This window comes from Metopolophium dirhodum, chromosome 1 (assembly GCF_019925205.1).
Source record: "Metopolophium dirhodum isolate CAU chromosome 1, ASM1992520v1, whole genome shotgun sequence".
NCBI lineage: Eukaryota > Metazoa > Arthropoda > Insecta > Hemiptera > Aphididae > Metopolophium > Metopolophium dirhodum.
Window position 1 is genome coordinate 115,553,961 of NC_083560.1, and position 19,172 is coordinate 115,573,132.

Genomic DNA, 19,172 nt, shown 5'->3' on the forward strand with positions numbered 1-19,172 from the left:
CACAATCGGATACAGGATACACACTACACACATACAGGCATTCATTTATATATAAATAGATCATTAATTTAGTCGGTTAAGTTGAATAATTATTATTTGGTTATTATCATATTAATTGAATACAATAATATACTTTAGAAGTTTCAAGTACCCACAAATAATATTTTTTAAAAATAACACAAAACTAAAATCATTTTTCTTCGTTTAAATATCTAAATTAGTCCAAATTTGGCCATAAAATAACAATAAAAAAAAAAACTATTTTTATATTTTTTGGTTACATAATAACCTACTTACATGGAACCTTGTTTTAAATTTTCAATCCTTAGCTATAAAAGTTGAACCTTTTAATCATTTTTGAATTTTAAGTTCGATACATTCTAACAAAATTCGTACTTAAAAATGGTTATAAAAAAATTTTGCCTATGTATTTTTAATATTTTTCAACTGCTGTTGTAACAATTTATCAAGACCCTTGCATAATATTTTCACCTACTAAATATTTGCAACTACATCTATTCAAAAATGTTAATGTAGTAAACCAACAATGTAGTAATTGATTTGTATGACTAATTGTAGATCAGTTGATACCAAGTTTAAGCTTGGCAACAGTACTTGAAAATATTGCTGCGTTTTCCAAATTGTCCATACCAAACATATTACAGTAAAATACTTATAATCAAAATAAAATATAAATATAAAATTTATTAATATAAAATTACATTAAATAAAAGTTAACTTATAAAATCAATTAGATATATATTTTTTAAAAATGGACGGACCGATAAATAATCTTAAAATAAAGGTGAACAAATTATAGGAATGTGACAATTATAGCAATAACATTGGTGCTTACACATTAATAATTGGTTCTTGGACGGAATAATTATTCATAAATCTAGGTATACAATATGTACGTAGTAATCAAGTATAAAATAAAGGCACTATAAGTTGCTTAGATACACCTGTGATGTTGCCTTGGAAAGTCAAGGGGAGGTTTTAAACAAATGTAATATGGAAACTGTAGAAAAATATTTTTAATTCCTCCGGCAACGTTACTATAATTGTTCTTTGATGGAAAAGTAGTTTAAAAATAAAGGTGAACAAAGTATAGGTATGTAGCAATCAAGATTGAAACATTTACACTAGCAGTTTTGATGCTGGAGCTTCTTAAGTGTGATGATGGTTGGCCACAAGCTGGTGGGCATACTGGTATTATTGTTTCTGCAAAGTTAACAAACAATAAAAGTTAAATTGCGTTTAAAAATATACTTCTTTTATGTTAAGAGCTTGTCGCACCCACATATGTTGTGTCCATCTTACTAATGCATAATATACCAAAATGTACGTACAGCAGTTCCAATTTTGTATTGATAGCTTAAATATTTAGAGTGAATTGCCCTATTATCAAAGTTATATGTAAGAATATTATACGTGTTTTATCATTGGTTTTTTATGTTATTTTAATTTTTAAGTAAATAATGAGTATTTTCAAATATTAATATTTTACTTATTCAAATTCACTCTAATATTTAAGTCTTAAGCTAACAACATAAAATAGTAACTACTGGACGTATATTTTGATATATTATGCGGTAATAAAACGGTGACAACACATGCGGGCACAACATCCTCTTCAGATGCAACCTTGGCGGTCGCCAGTTTTTATCTGCGACGGTCAGGCAACACTCGTATGTTACCTCCACCAAATCAACTATCTGTACACCTGTTGTGTAGCTAAGCCGGTCCTGCACACAAATGGACATTGGGATTCTTTCTTAACTTGAATAGATTATGGAAATTATAGGGAAAACATAAAATTATTTGATAATAAATATTACAACACAATAAATTTGTATACTGTAATAATTATAAATTTTATCTATTACATACCATAATGTATAATAAGTACAATGCAATAGTTTTGCTGTCTTACAAAAGTATAACACATATAATTTTACGTTCACAATAATCCATTTTACACTGTTATTTTTAAAATTAGAGTAAATGCACATATTATAAAATTTAAAGGTAAGATTATTATCTAGGCGTTTCAGAGACTTTTATTGATATTTTTATTTTGAAGCAAATTATGAAAATTTTAAAATATACAAACAAATTAGTTTTAAAATGCTGATGGTATTGCTTTCTTATTAAAATACCGATATAATCGTTTTAGATCAAACCTGGATGATAATCTTACCTTTAAATTTTATAAAACATAAATTCATTCTAATTTTAAAAATAACAGAGTAAAATGGACTACTGTGAACAAAAAATTGTCTGTTATACATTTGTAATATAGAGACAACACTAGGATTCGGTAACAAGAATAAAAAATGTGGTTAGTTATAACAGATTATATTGAATATTGGTTAAAACATATTGCATATCTGAGGTAAATTTTTAAAATGTGTATACTTTTAAAACAAGACAGAGAAATTTAGATAAGGGAAATACTACAATTTTTTTTATACAAAAACAATATATCAATTTATTTTAAATTGCATGAAATATTTTTTCATTTTGTCAACACAACTTAAGGCAAATAAGTTGAAAACGATCTTATAAATATTATGTTAATGAAATTAATATTTACCATAAAGATTAACTGTAACTTCAGCAGTTCCTAATACATTTGATGCTTTGCAAATGTAATCACCATATTGACGTTTCTCAATTGTGATAATACGTATTGTAGTGTCTGTAAATTCATCTGCAGTAGCAAAATGCGAGATTCTAAATGAAAAGGAAAACTACGTTCAATATTTTTATCACAATAGTAACAAACATTTTCAAGTACTCAACCACTAAGTTTACCTATAATGTTGATTGTTGGATAGTTGTATTCCATTATTTATCCAAATAATGGCTGGTGGAGGATAAGCCTCAACATGACATTCGAGATCCATGTCATACTGTAGAGCTTGTCCCAAACGAGGTTTAGGAACAGTTATAACTGGAGCAAATTCTACCTCTATGGCAATATTACGCCTGGCGCCTTTTCCAACACCATTTTCAGCTACACAGTAATAGGTTCCACGATCTTCTTTAGTTATTGCCGGAATTTTCAAAATGTTACCTCTAGAAGATTAAATGTATGTTTAATTTATGTTAATGTTTAATATGCCTATTATATATATTGTTATTGTTAGTACCTATAAATTGATCCGCCTGTTGGTAAAATAGCATTATTTTCACGTCTCCAGGAAACTCTCGGACTAGGAAATCCACCAGCATAACATTCAAGTTTTACTGGTTGACCCTCATTTACAACCAATGATCTAGTTGAGTTGTCAGAAATAATAGGAGGTCTGCGCACTTCTAACTCTACATCAGCTGAAATTTTGTTGTTCAACCCAAGCAATACTTGACAGCGATAGTAACCAGCATCAGTTTCTTGAATATCCTTAATCTAAAAATTAAAATTATTTCAAAATAAAATAATAGATATACCTAAATGCTTAGATTATTGATGAACACACAAATATAACACAAGTATAGTACATTACATTTATCGTAAAAATGTATTTAAATCAATGTTTAAATACCTGTAGTGTGTAACTAGTGCTGTCAATGTCTTGTCTTAATGAAAATCTTGAATCTTTTATAATAAGTGTACTTCCAGATGAAAGCATAACAGGTTCAGTTATTTTTTCTTTATCAACCTTAACCCATAAAACAGGGAAATCCATGGCATATAAAACTGAACATGTCATCTCAGCTGTGCCACCAATATCTTTAATAGGTTTTTGTGTTATATGAGATATAGTGGGTGTCCTCTGAGAAAACGCTAAAATTAAAATTAAATATTAATAATTTTACTATGCAACATCATAATATTTATAATATAAGTATTAAGTATAAGCCAAAAACATGATTAACGACAAATATGTTTGGTTGCCAACTGCAAGAAGAAATAAGAATGAGTGGTGGTTGGTTATTACGCTGAAGAAAATGAGTTAGAATTTAAAAAATAATACACAATTTATGAAATAGAAATTTTAAGCAAATTTAACAATTATGAAAACTGGGACGAAATAAATCACTCTATCAAATCAGATTTAATTATAGAGCTATGGTTAGCAGATAATAATCTTTTATTTAGAGATCTACGAAATATTTGGGATAGGAGAAAACTTTGTAAAGTTTACAAGACTATCGCCAAACTATTATATCGTACAGAATCACCTGCTTATGATCATGTATTAAAATTTTACAAATACATCAAAATAATTTTTTGAAAATTGCCATTTGTAAGGATTTTTCAACACACACTGTTGATCTAAACAACAGTTTCTATGTATTAACAGTTAAAAATGTATTACTAAGTCGCAGTAACTTACTTAAAAAACATAAATGACTTAACCACTCTAAATATAACATAGTCACAAGATTTGCAAAAAAAATATTTTATAAGAGTTGGAAACAGTAAAACGATTACTGGGATATAATTTGAAACTATAGGAACTAAAATTGCAAACATGGTGCCGGAAGCTTTATTAAATTCAAATCTTAATCATTTTAATAATAGTACAACACAGGGGCATCTAACTAATTTTTACGAAAGGCTAAATCTGTGATACGCTTCAGCATTATAGGCAAACATTATTTAGATAGGGATAGAGAAGTAATAAAATTAAAGATTTTTAAAGATTATTTTTAGTATTTAATATATTAAGAGGACACTACATGGACATTTGTTTCCTCCGTCTTGCAAGTAACATAGCAAATTTGACACAGCAGATCACGTATAGCTCTGTTAGTTAAAAAATTAGAGTGAATTGAACTCTTATAAAATATAATGATAAGATTATTATCTAGGGAGTCTCATAGGCTATTACTATATTTTAATTTTAAGGTGAGTTGAGAATTTTAAAATTATAAATTGTTTGAAAATTTTAAAATACTCATAACTTGCTTTAAAATTAAAATATAATAAAAAGCCTAGGAGATACCCAGATAATAATCTTATCGTTAAATTTTACAATTCACTCTAATTTTTAAAATAATGGAGCCAGACGTAATCTGCTGAGAGTTAAATTTGCTGTTACGCAATTGTAAGACGGAGACAACAAATATCCGTGTAGCTTCATCCGTTGAGGCTCCTGATATAACACATTGGTGATTAATGATTTCACGGCTTTTCAGTAATATAATTTAAATATTATAATAGTACCTTATAATAAGCTTGAATAATTGACGTTGTGAATTTATTTTATATAATTTGCACAGTTTTGAGTATATTCATTACAATAGTTGTTATTTTAGTTTTTTCTAAATTATACAAACTAGTATTATCTAATTTATATTCTTTAACAAACCCCCCAAAAAAACCAAAATAATTATAATTATAATATAATCCCACAATATAATATACAATCTATTTGCTGTTCTCAATATTATAAAAATTATAAATTAATTAATTATACATTTAAATATTAAACAATTATTTGTATATTTATTTTGTCCAATTTATTAGACATTTATTATTTTTTTCAAATTTACATAGGTATTAAAGGTTTTATAATATGATGGTAATAACTAATAATTATAATTTATTATATATTATTATCATAATAATAATATAATAGGTGTGTTTCAGAAAGAAAAAAATATGATATATACTTTTATTGAGAAAAAACTTTACAAATGAACATAACAAGTAAATATATGATAGAATATAAGTTATGAGTACTCTGTATATAAAAGTAGTTTAATTTGCTATTACATGAATTAGTTTCAGAAATTTCCTGAAGATATTATACTATATTGATTTCAAAAATTAAAAACAACTCAACAATATAATTAGATAAGTCTGACAAGTTAATCTGTCAATATATATAGTTGAAATTAGAAGAATATAAAGGTCAAATAAAAATACACTTTTGATCATTGTGCTGACAGTGACTTTACTATATTGTATTATTGTGTCTCATGTCTTACAGAGTTCTGAATTTAATATACCTATTATAAAATATGGAAATTATTAATCTACCTAAAATGCTAACATTATAGAATAATATTGATAACATTTCAGCTGATATATTAGATATTATATTAATATTTTTATTATTTATATTATATCTAAATTAATTTAACTAAATTTTTTTTATAAATTGTATTTTAAATACGGAGCATTTTAAGCTTCATAAAATTATAGATTGTAATATCGATAACACAAAAAATGGATTGCATAATAATCATTATTATATTCTGTGATTATAAACTATTTATTATATTAAAATTATATTGATTTATTATTTACATTATATTAATTGTTTAGAACTTTTTTTCCTAATAATATATTTCAAGTCTTATGTTAAATAATAAAAGTAAAGGATGTTAATCTATTAACTTAAATTTTATTTTATAATAATTTATTAAATAATGTGTTATTTTTAATAAAATCAGAGTAAATTCAGTAAATTATTAATAAATATAACAAATAGTTACACATGAATTTAAAATAAAAATTGTTTTACATTTTATTTCTAATTGCCATTAGCCATAATTGTTCAATAAAAATAATTTATTTTTGATACCATGGAATTTAAGGAAGAATAAATAATAAATAACGCATGCTTCTAAAAAAATAAAAATTATCATGATGATAAAAAATGACTTTTGTTATTAATAGTTACTGTTAAAATATTTAACCATTTAGGTTATGCTCAAATCTATTTTCAATTGTTATATTTAAAAATATTAAATAGCCAATTACTAAGTGTCCACTGGACTTGTGAAATATTGTTGTTCAGTTTTTGTGTAGTGTTGATTAAACTGTAAACTGTCTATATTAATAGTGAAGAAATATATTTAATTTAATATTTTAAACTCGTTATTGTTTAAAGTTATAGTTAATAATTATTAATTACTAAGTGAAATTTCTAAATTTTAACTTAACTGAATTAAAAATTCACGCATAACTTTAATAATTATTCCTATTAATTAACCAAGTTAAAAAATATCATTGACTTACCCAGCGTAGCATTTACTCATTGAAATTTAAAAAACAATTAATAAATAATATATATATTATAATATATCAGTATAAAATAATACAAACATTTAAATCATTACTTGTTTGACAACCAATGAAAATCATACATGTGAATCATAAGGAAAATTTTAACTTTGATTTTTACTTATAAGGAATGTTACAAAATACAAGGTGAAATATAGAATAGATGTTATTTGTTCTTTTTGTACTGTTAAACATTGAAGGTCTGTGAACAATAGCATCACAAACATTTTTTTTGGGGCAATTGCCTCAAATATTTCTATTAATTTGGACATGTGATTTTGTTAGGGAGTAAAAATATTTTTATATTTAGCTATAATTACAGAATAAGTTATATTATGTTGGTTTTAATTCAGTGTAATAAATTAGCATTATGTATACAATAGGTACTGATTTACTTTAGTCAGCACATGGGTAATAAAACGCATGCTGTATTATTCTATGTAATAATGGAACTGGAATGATAATACTATATATATATATTTAAGGATACTAAATATTGCTTTTTCCGTCCATAAACCGAGTCTAAACTCAAATTGATCTATTGAAAGAAGTTTATCTTTTTCCAAAAAACTTATTAGCTTGGATTTAATTATTTGTCTAATAGTTTAAAAAATATATAATCATTGAGATCTGTCTATCATAATTATTACTCAAAATTTCTTTATTGCTGTTTTTAAAAAAAAGTTTGACAATTTTTGACTTGGATGGTACAATGTTTTATTAATGGTTTAACGGCTAATCTATCAAAACTTGCTGCAGTATGATCTTTAAAATTATTTATTAGGTACCTCTTTGCTTCATTCAAACCAACAGATTTTAAATAAATGTCATCACATAGTAAGTTTTCATATGATTCAGTAGTTTCAAATAAGTTAGAGTTAAATGTTTTAATTAATTTAAGCCTTATACCTAATAGTATTGAAATTATTTCTATATTTTTTAGTAAATGTATACAAGTATGCATCAATGATATAACAAAATATTTTGACTTTAAAGGAAATTTAATTTTTGTGACACTTATAACGAAATAATAAAATTCCATAGTCAGTGTTATTAATTATTTTATAAGTGGATTTGATGAAATAATTGGATTGTATTATGCTATATAAGTTTGAAGAACGCTTGCTGCTTCACTATTATTTAACATAATCACATTTTGAAAACATATTATTGTCCATCTCAAAGATTACTTTAATAATGGGGAAATTTGAACTAATTATATATTCTAAATTTACACACAGTGGCGCAATTTTCGGGAGTGTTGGGTGTGCAATTCACATTGAGATCTCATTATGATATTCCTACAATAATGTGTAATATGCAAAATAATAAAATAATAATTAAATATTAATACAATTAGTATAATTAGAATAATATAATCTATATCTATATCTTAACATAGTATAGAACAAAGTTCTGCTGTCTGTCTGTATGCTTAGATCTTTAAAACTATGCAACGGATTTTGATGCGGTTTTTTTTTTTATTGATTCAAGAGTGATTCAAGAGTAAGGTTTAGATTCACTATTAGTAGGTCCAACCCAAGGAGGTGCTCAAATAGGAATTTTGAGATTTATGTTAATTTTGTTTATAAATGGTTGCTATTGGTTATAGAAATTAGTATTTATTATTTTAATGGTTGCCACTGGTTATCAGGCAGATCAGGTATAGGCATGCAAAAATCGAATTTTTGCACATTGCCTACCAGGATGTCTGAGTTGCACTTACTGGAACGAGTTACACCCAAAAAGAGTTGTTAACAATCACAATTTTTTTAAGAGTTGTCATTTTTACGGGCAACAAAATGCATGGGATTGTTATAAAATAGAAACCCCCTATAACTTTTTTGTGTATACGAGCATATCACGAAAAGAACTCTACTAATTTTGTTACGGTATTCACTAATAAATCGGTTGAGTCACGGGAAAGGTTTTTAAGTATAATAATTTTCCTTGATAAAATTAATTGAATGGCCGAAAATAATAACAATGTATGTCTATAAAAAAATATATGTATATATAAAAATAAATGTTTGTCTTTATGTCATTGTATATTATATATTTAAATTATTAATATGTATCATAGATTCAAAGAAGTTAACAGAAAAAAATTATAATTTTTCCTAATATCAATATCATACGTCTTTATAAGTATAGTGGTAATTTTTTCTAATACTCCTGAATTACTGTTCTAAGATAGGTTTCATACCCAAAACTAAGGAGAATAATTTACTGAAAAAAAATATTAATAAAATGTATAGGTAACAATTATTACAATAAAATATTAATTAACTGCTATGGATTTTTAGTCTTTTATTAAAAATGAGACTTATCTAAGAAGCAACTTATTTTCATAAAAGTTTTAAAGTATATAGGTACCTACCCATATAAGTTTATTAATACTAAGCTTCATTATTTTGTACGTTATGAAAAAATGTATTATTGAAAGGGGGTCTTGATAAAAATATATTAATTAGGGTGACAAATCTATGCTAACTTAACCTATAAGTTGAAAACTGAACAGAAATACACTTTTTATAGATATGTAACTTTATGTTTGAAAAATATTAAAAATATCCTTCAATAGTGTAAATAAAATTGATGGTAAATAATAAAAGAATACCTAAGTAGATAAATACTTCATTTCAAGAATATGATTTTTAAAGTTTTGTCTTTTCAGTATAAACTGCACATAGATTACCTACAAAGTAAAGTTTTGAACAGCTCCTGACAACTAACATTTAAAAAAAAAACATAAAGAGCGTAATCGTAAATTAAACTACAGTTACAGTTATATCATCGCTGGAGCACTAGACACTGAATTTAATGGACAAGCGATATATTACACCAGGAATGGCAATAAAGTCTGGATAAAATAAAAACTTTTTTATATATAATTGTACCCAATACATATCATTATACAAGATATCAATGCTGACCGTCTCGTACAATCGAGTCGATAGGTCGCACTATTCTTAATGTTACAACAGACGATCATATCAACAGGAGGGCCACTCCCCGATTTAACGACGACAGCAAAACGCGTTCACGCCCGGATTGTAGTCGGTCGTGAGACCGTCAGACCCGAGTTGGTCAACAGCAGATCCGCACTCAGACCGTCCGTCAATCCGACGCCGCCGTTTATCATTATCGGAGAGTATTGTAATGATACTTACCGAGGTTGATGCACAGCACAACGAGGACGCTGTAAACGTTCTTCATCTCGGAAAAATGCGGTTAATTCTCCGCGCACGGGCGGACGAAGAGGAAGAAATAAAATACCGTGACCCGACGGTGTTAATCGATCGTCGACCGAATGAGAAAAATACTTTTAAAATAAATAAACGTTATAATAGTTTACCGAACTAAAGGCACAAAAAACATGGCTACCATTTGACCAACAAGCGCTGACGAATGAATGATAAGTTGTGAGCGTCGTTTATCCGTCTGGGCGGCAGGCAGTGACAATAGTGTTGTTGTTGTAGTGAGTAGACGCGGTTGCGTAAGGCGTAACGAACGCTGCCCCTTCCACCTGTGGAATGCACATGTTCTTACACCACCCGAAGCGCATCGCCTCCAACGGCGGAATAATTCTTTATTTTTCCGCTGATAATGACGTGTACCTACTTGATGGTGGTGCCGACGTGCCGTGGAGGTATAACAATCGTGAATCTCGTACCGTCGTGTTCTACTGTTCTCGTCCTTCGGCCAGCATTCGAACTCCTGGAAAATGTTTGACAAATAATATATTACTATTAAGTACCTACAGACTAAAATACAACGACGACAATAATGTTATTGGTACTTATTAGTTTCGGGCCTGATTCGACACGATAGTTTTTGTTTGAACCTGTCGATATCTATACTGATTATACTAGAATATCTAGTATTAATTGTAGCCTAGAGATCAATCTTTAATTTTCTAGGTTAACATTACTATTACTTATTAGATACCTACAACTTGTACTAGGAAAGATATAGTATTATAGTATTACTACCTTGGTCCTTGTTAGTTGTTGGTTGTTACCTAATTTATTGTACGTACTACGTACATAATATTATGTGGCAAGTGCCAAGTATTGTGAAAAGAGAGACAGGCAATACATTTGCACTTTTTACATAAAAACTTGGCAGATGTTGATTTCAGTTCATTTATTAGACATTTTTTTTGAACTAAACAATTTTGATATTTTTAAGAGGACGCTACACCCACATGTGTTGTCTCCGTCTTACAAACGCGTAACATACCAAATTTACGATCAAAATTCAAGTTTTATGCCGTTATCTTAAAATTAGAGACCTATTATAAAACTTGATGGTAAGAACATTATCTGTGTTTTTTTTACGATGGTTCAGTTTTTAAGTGAGTTATGCGTGTATAATAAATGTAAATTAAAAATTATCATAACTTAATTAAAAACTGAATAATCGTAAAAAATACTTCCATCAAAACACAGATAATGTTCTTACCATCAAGTTTCGTAATAAGTCGATTCACTCTAATTTTTAAGCCAACGGCATAAAACTTGAATTTCTGAGCATAAATTTGGTATGTTACTCGTTTGTAAGACGGAGACAACACATTCGGGTGTTGCGTCCTCTTAATTATTGATTATAATATAATATAATAAATATTAGTTTTGATAAATATATTTAACTGTTATTTGATGTTGACTTAATTAGTAACATCGTATTATAACAATATTTCATTTTCATATCAAAAGTAGAAAGTACATACCTAAGTAATTATAGTACTATTATGTTAATTATAATTTTTGTTTTTGAAATTCAAATTCAACTGATTTTAGATTCTAGCAAATTTTGATGATTTTGACGAATATTGTAAACATTTGAACTTATAATGATTGAAAAAAACTGTGAATATGTGTCTTATTTAATATTTTAAACAGCTGTAACATAAAGAAGGAACCTTATATTCTGTTTTCAAGCTTTTTGACTGAGCGAAAATATTTTTGATGCGTATAAATAGCTCAAAAACAATAAAAATATTTTGAAAATGTTATTATGTACAAAAAAAAATTAAATAAATATTTGGTTAAAATTTCAAGTATTCATGGTTATTTGTTTTTAAACAATATTTTTAACCATACTTGTACAGTTTTTTGGTATACACAGTCAAATCTATAAAAATGGGAAGGAAGCTGTATTTTTGTTTATTTAAAGTTTGATGTGACTCTGTTATTTATTACAGCTCTTCGTAAATTGTATAGTTATATTTAATTTTCCATGACTAATTGACACATGTGTGAGCGCGCCAGACTTAAAACGATAACGAATTGTGTACTAATTTTAATTTACTACTCAGCACTCAGACGTTGAAACAACCCAAATGTACATGTCATATAAATTGCCTGATTATTACTCCTTAAAACATGCTACACTCCAGCTTCCTGCCCCCTTAAATAACAACGCTTTTTTACTGTCTTTAGATTATCACAATTCATCAGTCAATACATTAAAACAAACCACTGACTTCTAAGAATACCAAACAAACAACAGTGAACATTTGTAAGAAAAGTAACATAGGTAGGTAGGTAGTTACGTAGAAATATGTTTTTAGACTAAATTGGTACTATTAAGATGTATAATATTATTATTAAGGTATATATTATTATTTATTACTTAATATAGATTGTTTTTGTCTATTAAATTAAATGTGAATACAAATAATATAGTTCTGAGTAAATTACAATGGTATAACGTGTATACCCTAAGCCTAATTGATTGATATAGGTGTAATAATAAATATACAAAGGTATATAATGACATTTATAAGAAAGTATGGTGGCTTGATATTTGGTGTAAAATTAATATTAATAATACTTATTTATATTAAGTAATCACTAAATGTTGGTTATTTAATTACATTATTAATTAATTATTAGTTAGCATTTTAGGTGTTATGAATTGATTAAAAACGTAAAATTTTAAAATAATCGATTTTATTATGTTGTAATGTTTATGTTTAATAACTATAATTAGGTACCTAAGTTCTAACTTACTAATCAAAAAAAGTCAAGTAGATTTCCGATTACGTATTTTACGTCACTAAATTTGTAAAATAAACAAATTAATATGATTTTATTGGGAATACGTATTTTAATTGTCATCTATTGTTAATCTTGTTTAGAATACTTTTCAAATGTATTCAGAATACGTAATTAAATACTTGGTGTCATATTTATATTTTGTACTCGATTATTGTCATCTGGCTTTCAAAAGTATTTGAAAATACATTTTAAAAGTATTCAAAATACTTTACAAGTACTTTTTTGTAGTATATTAAAATGCTTTTATGTTTTTCACAAATGTATACTTAAAATTATTAATTAAGTACATTCAAATTAAATAACTAATAAATACATTACATTCTTTGATTGGTTCAAGAATTTTAGATGTCACATATCTATTATAGGTATCATTGGCAAGTTAAACTTTGGAAGGTATGATTGATATTTATGTACATATACCCACCCTAATTCATCGATTGGTAATAATAAGGGTGTCGAGTCGTATAATATTATACACGCACACAACGGCAATATATCATTGCAACAACTGTACACACATAGATAGAGACGTACCCTATCTGTGTGCCTATAATATATAGATATATGGGTAGTCGTTAAGGGAGACAGACTACTAAGTAAACAAAGAAAAAAAAACTAAAACTCGGTCTTTGCAAGCACTCTCCGAGGAGAGTGTAATATTATTTAGTTTTCATTATAATATATTGTGGGGGAGTTAACTAAAGTTTATAATACACATACTACAGTCTACAATATACATATAATTTCCCTTAAAATATTATTATAGCGGTGTTATACATACATATGTGCATACTTTATACAGAAACTATATAGTACATATAATAATATATAGGTACATTATATTCCTAATACATATTATAATACCAGTGAAATTAACAAGCCTGGGCATAAACGAGTTAAAAAGTTAAAGTTAAGTTAATTTTAACGTTTTAACTTAACTTTTTCAAATTTATAATTTCAATATAAAGGTTAAAGATATACCATACCATACTGCGGCATACGGGCATATTGTAATAATAATTAATAAATACTAATAACTAATAAGTAATATGATATTATCTTATTATATTGATATTGATACAAATCACAAATGTAAAATAAAATATAAAATATAAAATAAAAAATATAAAATATAAAAAAAATAAAATAAAATATAAAATATAAAATATTTTCGCCATAAATAAGTTATTAATTAATTTATAAATCAATAGATTATATTTATTTCGGAATTTTCAACTTCGTATGCTTTTGGTACCTACTACATAATTTTATTAATTCAGTACCTAATAATTTAGTTCTATGTATAGAAAAACTATTGGCTATTTCCTGTGTTTGATAATATTTATGATTTTTATTATTTTAAATCATATTAGGTACTGGTATTTATAAAGATATTAAAAAACAAATAAAATAATAAGTTAATTGAAAATGTTCATATAACTTTTAACTTAACTGAGTTAAAAAAAAACAGGTTAACTATTAACTCTTTTTAAAATGTTTTCCATCAACTTAACTTAACTCAGTTAAAAATTATCATTAACTTGTTCAGGCTTGGAAATTAATAACTGCACATGAAAGTTTTGGAATGGGTTCAGATGTTTGTTGACACTGTCTTTATTCGAATGTGCAACATACTTAAAAGTAAAAATAACCATTTCGAGTCAATAAGTAAGATTATTGTATTGAAAAATATTATAATTTATAAATACAGATTTGAATTCAGCGTGAAGTCATGAGATCGATCAGACAACTTATTTCAATTTGAAATCAATTTTTTTGAGATTAAGAAGTGACATTTAATATAATCCTGTATGGTACCATCCTCTGGGACCCGTCCACGGCTTCTGCACGTAGCGTGATAGACATATCCTATCCACCTCACGATTACACGCCAATTCAACACCTTTATTCCTTAGAAAGCCTCGCTGATCGTTGTCACTCAGAAATTGTCATTTTTATCTAATCTTCTTTCCTCTAAAATTGACAGTCCAGAATCACTATCCCGTGTCTCATTTAATGCCCCTCCCGCCGTACACGATCATCTGTTCCATTCCATATACCTTTCTCTTCCTCAAACTACTATTTTAACTCACCGATCATCCGTATTATGCACATTGCCAATACTGACCCTTCATTCTCACTCTAAAATTGAGCCTCGTTTCTATAAAGCAAATTATTACTATTATATTCATGTTATTAAAGGGTTCACCCCATATTGTAAAATAAAATAAATAATGGCCAGATCGATCTCATGTACACTTCACGCTAAATAAATATCTGTTTTTGTAATATTAATGGCTTCATTAATTAGTTAGTGGAGCTGTTGCAAAATTTTTTTCACTTAAATAAAAATTAACATTATTGACCTTTCGTCCTTTCGCAATATATAACCACTTTATCAATGGCATCAATACAGTTTTAACGTGCACATATTTAGGCAAACCATTATAATACAGTATTATTATCTTAATAATTCTATTATAGATAAAAGTATAAAACATTCATCACGTATCAATTTATTCATCATTAGCAAAGATGGATATTATATAACGTGGAAAAGAAATCTTAAATATTTACGGGTTGTATTTATGATTATGGTTTTTATTGCTTCATTTTTATTTTTCAAGGGTAAAAAATAGCAAACTACAACAATCAAATATCTACAATATTAATTCTTACAATGTATTTATACAACTAGTCAATAATTCTTCATTAATTTGTAGTAATTATTAATTTAGAATTATTGACTAATTGTATAAATACATTGTAAGAATTCATATTGTAGATATTTGATTCTTGTAGTTTGCTATTTTTTACCTTTGAAAAATAAAAATAACCTACTGCAGCAATAAAAACCATAACTATAAATACAACCCATAAATATTTAAGATTTTTTTTTCCTATTTTATATAAAATCCATCTTTGTTGAACTAAATCCCGTCATCGTCAATCTAAAACAATAGGAAACAATTATTTTATTTTAAGTCATTCACACGTAATAACTGCTAAATTTAATTCTTTCAGCATCTACAGTCATTTTATTTGAATGATTTTCAATTAATCTAAAAAAAAAAAGGAACATTTATTTTATTTTAAGTTATACATCTACTGTAGGTACAATCTGTAAATATATTTTTATAATATTAAGCATAAATTATGTTTATAAGGTTAATAGAGAATAAGTAAAATGTTATAAAATACATTTTATTAAGGCTCATTGAAAATCGCTTTAAGAGGACGTAACATAGCAAATTTACGCTCAGCAGATCACGTTTAGCTTCGTTAGTTTAAAAATTAGAGTGAATTAACTTTTTATGAAACTTGATGGTAAGAATATTATCTGTGTTTGTATCTGGTTTTTTTTTACAATAATTGAGCTTTTAAGTGAGTTACTGAGTTATGAGCATTTTTAATTTACACTATAGGTATTATGTATGCAAAACTTACTAAAAAATTTGAACTATCGTAAAAACCCACATACAAACGCAGATAATGTTCTTACCATCAACTGGATCATACATATACATATTATACTTACATATAATTAATATGTTACTGGAAGCAGTAATCTGCACGTTTCGTGGTGCGTATCTAGAGCTCATTATTACCTTATTCTCTCCCGCATGCTGTGCTGTATCGCCGGGGGTGGTTGCTTAAGCTGGTGTTGTGGGGTATACAGTTCGGGTACCTATACGCGCGCGTGTATTGTATTACTTCAAACGAATGTCTTTTTCATCGTTTGTACAATGTATAGAACATAGAATAATAATAATTATTATTAAAATAATGATAATAACAATAATTATAGCCAACGGAAAAGCGTCTGTCCGTGACTCAAGTGTGTGTGCGTGTGCACAATCGAGCTTTTGCGACGAGGGGTTAATATTGTACATATACATACTATATTATATTATATTATACAGTGATTGTACAGTTTTTACAACAGCGATTCTCTGACACCCTGTGACCTGTCATAAAAAAGTATTGTGAATATTCATATTTCATAATTATAGGTATACATAAAAATATATAAGCAGTAGTTTTTGGTTCATTTAAATTCATTCAAATATAGTGTGTCCATGTAAGTATATGTAACACAGAACAGAACAAATTAATAATACGCCATTATAGTAAAAAAAATTCAAACTATTGATTAGTAGGTAATTAATGACTTATGAGTAAAAACTAATAAACTAATAATAGTATAAATGTATAAGTACCTACTCAAGTCTATAATAATGTTAATTGTATTATTACTATTATTGTAAATTTAATGACCAAGTCTTTAATATAGTTACCTTTTTATATAACTAACATATTTTAATTCAATGTATGATAATTTTATTACTCTAGGTACTTACCTATATAAATATTGTTCATGTATCAAGAATCAAGATATTGCATATTATATTATATATATTTATGTATGTACGATGTACCTAGTACGCCTATAATTATATCATTATGTACATAATAATATTAATAATTCATAGAATATTATATAAAATGTAAACTGTTATTAGGTACACATTTTAGATTCTGAGCGAAGCGATGAATGTATTGATTCTACAATGATGTGTGTTTTTTTTTTTATTTTTTTTTTTTATTTTTGTGTCTGTCATCACCTTTTAGGACAGTAAAAGTGCTTGGATTTTCTTCAATAGTAACTTTTCTGATAGGAAAGTGAATCTAGTTGGTACTTTGGGGGGCAAAAGTAATTTCCCAGTAGTTTTCAAAAGCGACGTGAAAAACAAAAGAAAAATTAAGGAAAAACGGGAATTTTTACGCAAAATCTGTTTTCGAGAAAATCGATTTTGGTTTTTGGTGTAACTCTAAAACAAATGACCGTAGGGACATGCAATTTTGACTGAATGTTTATATTAGCATTTTCTATACACCATACAATTTTGAATATATTTTGACTCTTTTTGAGTCGTTTACGGACATTGTTATTTTTCAATTTTTATAGTTTTTTTTTCTATAAATATCAATAAAATTTTATCTGTTGAGTAAAAAAGCTTGAAAATTTAATAGAAGGCTCCTGATATATCGTTCTAATAGCAGTTGAAAAATATTAAAAATACATAAGCACAATTTTTTTTTATAAGCATTTAAAGTTCAAATTTTGACAACATTTATCAAATTTATAATTTATTAATTATTTTGTGGTTAAAAATGTATAAAATGTTTAACTTTTATGGCTAAAGATTGAAAATTTAAAACAAGGCTCAGAGTAAATAGGTTATATATAAATTACTTTATTCACAATAATATCATCAAATATACTTGGTCAATAATTTTTTTCTTGTGTGACCATACAAGGGGGTGGGTGATTAGATTGAATTTAGCCATACCTGACTCAGAGATCTACGCACGCCTATGATAATAATATATTATCAATAGGTATAGAAGATACAATAGTTCCGGACAAAACAAAATTATTTATTCGAATTAACGTGGACTACTAAAAGTTAATTGTTTACATAACTAGTACGTATATTTTCTAGTTAATTTAATAAGTAATAACCTAATACTAGGTGGTTAAAGTATCTTCTGCAATAAACTAATAACTAATAACTACTGTTTATTAATTTATACTGTTAGATACACTTACATATTTTGTGATTTCGTATTAAGTAAATTCGGTTCTAGGTCACTTTGTACGGTCGAGCATTAAAAGTCCGAAACGCGGACACTTTGTACGGTCGGGTAAAAAGGTACATTGAAGAACGCGGACACTTTGTACTATTATATACATAAAGTATATATATTATAAATATAAGTTATATACCTAAGTAGTAAGTATATATAATATTATAAATTATAATGTAAATTATTAAAATAGCGAAAAACTAAAAATAAAAAGTAAATTGTTTCTATGACTAATTTCGACCAAAATGTCGTCAATAGGTAAAAACGCCAATGAAGTCATCACTCTACATTCTTTGGAAATCCGTTCATTTTCTTTATACAATTTTACTAATCCAAGTTGCTGAATTTGTCGCCATACAGACTGGCATAAATGAAAAAAGCAACCTTGAATCTGGACGTCATTATAAACTCGATTTATTACGTTT

At 26.8% G+C, this 19,172-nt stretch overlaps 1 protein-coding gene across 1 annotated transcript; it reads right to left on the reverse strand.

The window, feature by feature from the left end:
• Positions 1–685: 685 nt before the first annotated feature.
• Positions 686–10,514, reverse strand: LOC132935921 (lachesin-like). Its single transcript, XM_061002570.1, has 6 exons — positions 10,201–10,514; positions 3,552–3,793; positions 3,159–3,415; positions 2,821–3,084; positions 2,600–2,739; positions 686–1,224 (listed from the first exon to the last, which is right to left on the reverse strand). Exons 1-6 carry the CDS (start codon positions 10,244–10,246, stop codon positions 1,088–1,090), a joined length of 1,086 nt encoding a protein of 361 aa, XP_060858553.1. The 5' UTR covers positions 10,247–10,514; the 3' UTR covers positions 686–1,087.
• Between the last annotated feature and the right edge of the window lie 8,658 nt (positions 10,515–19,172).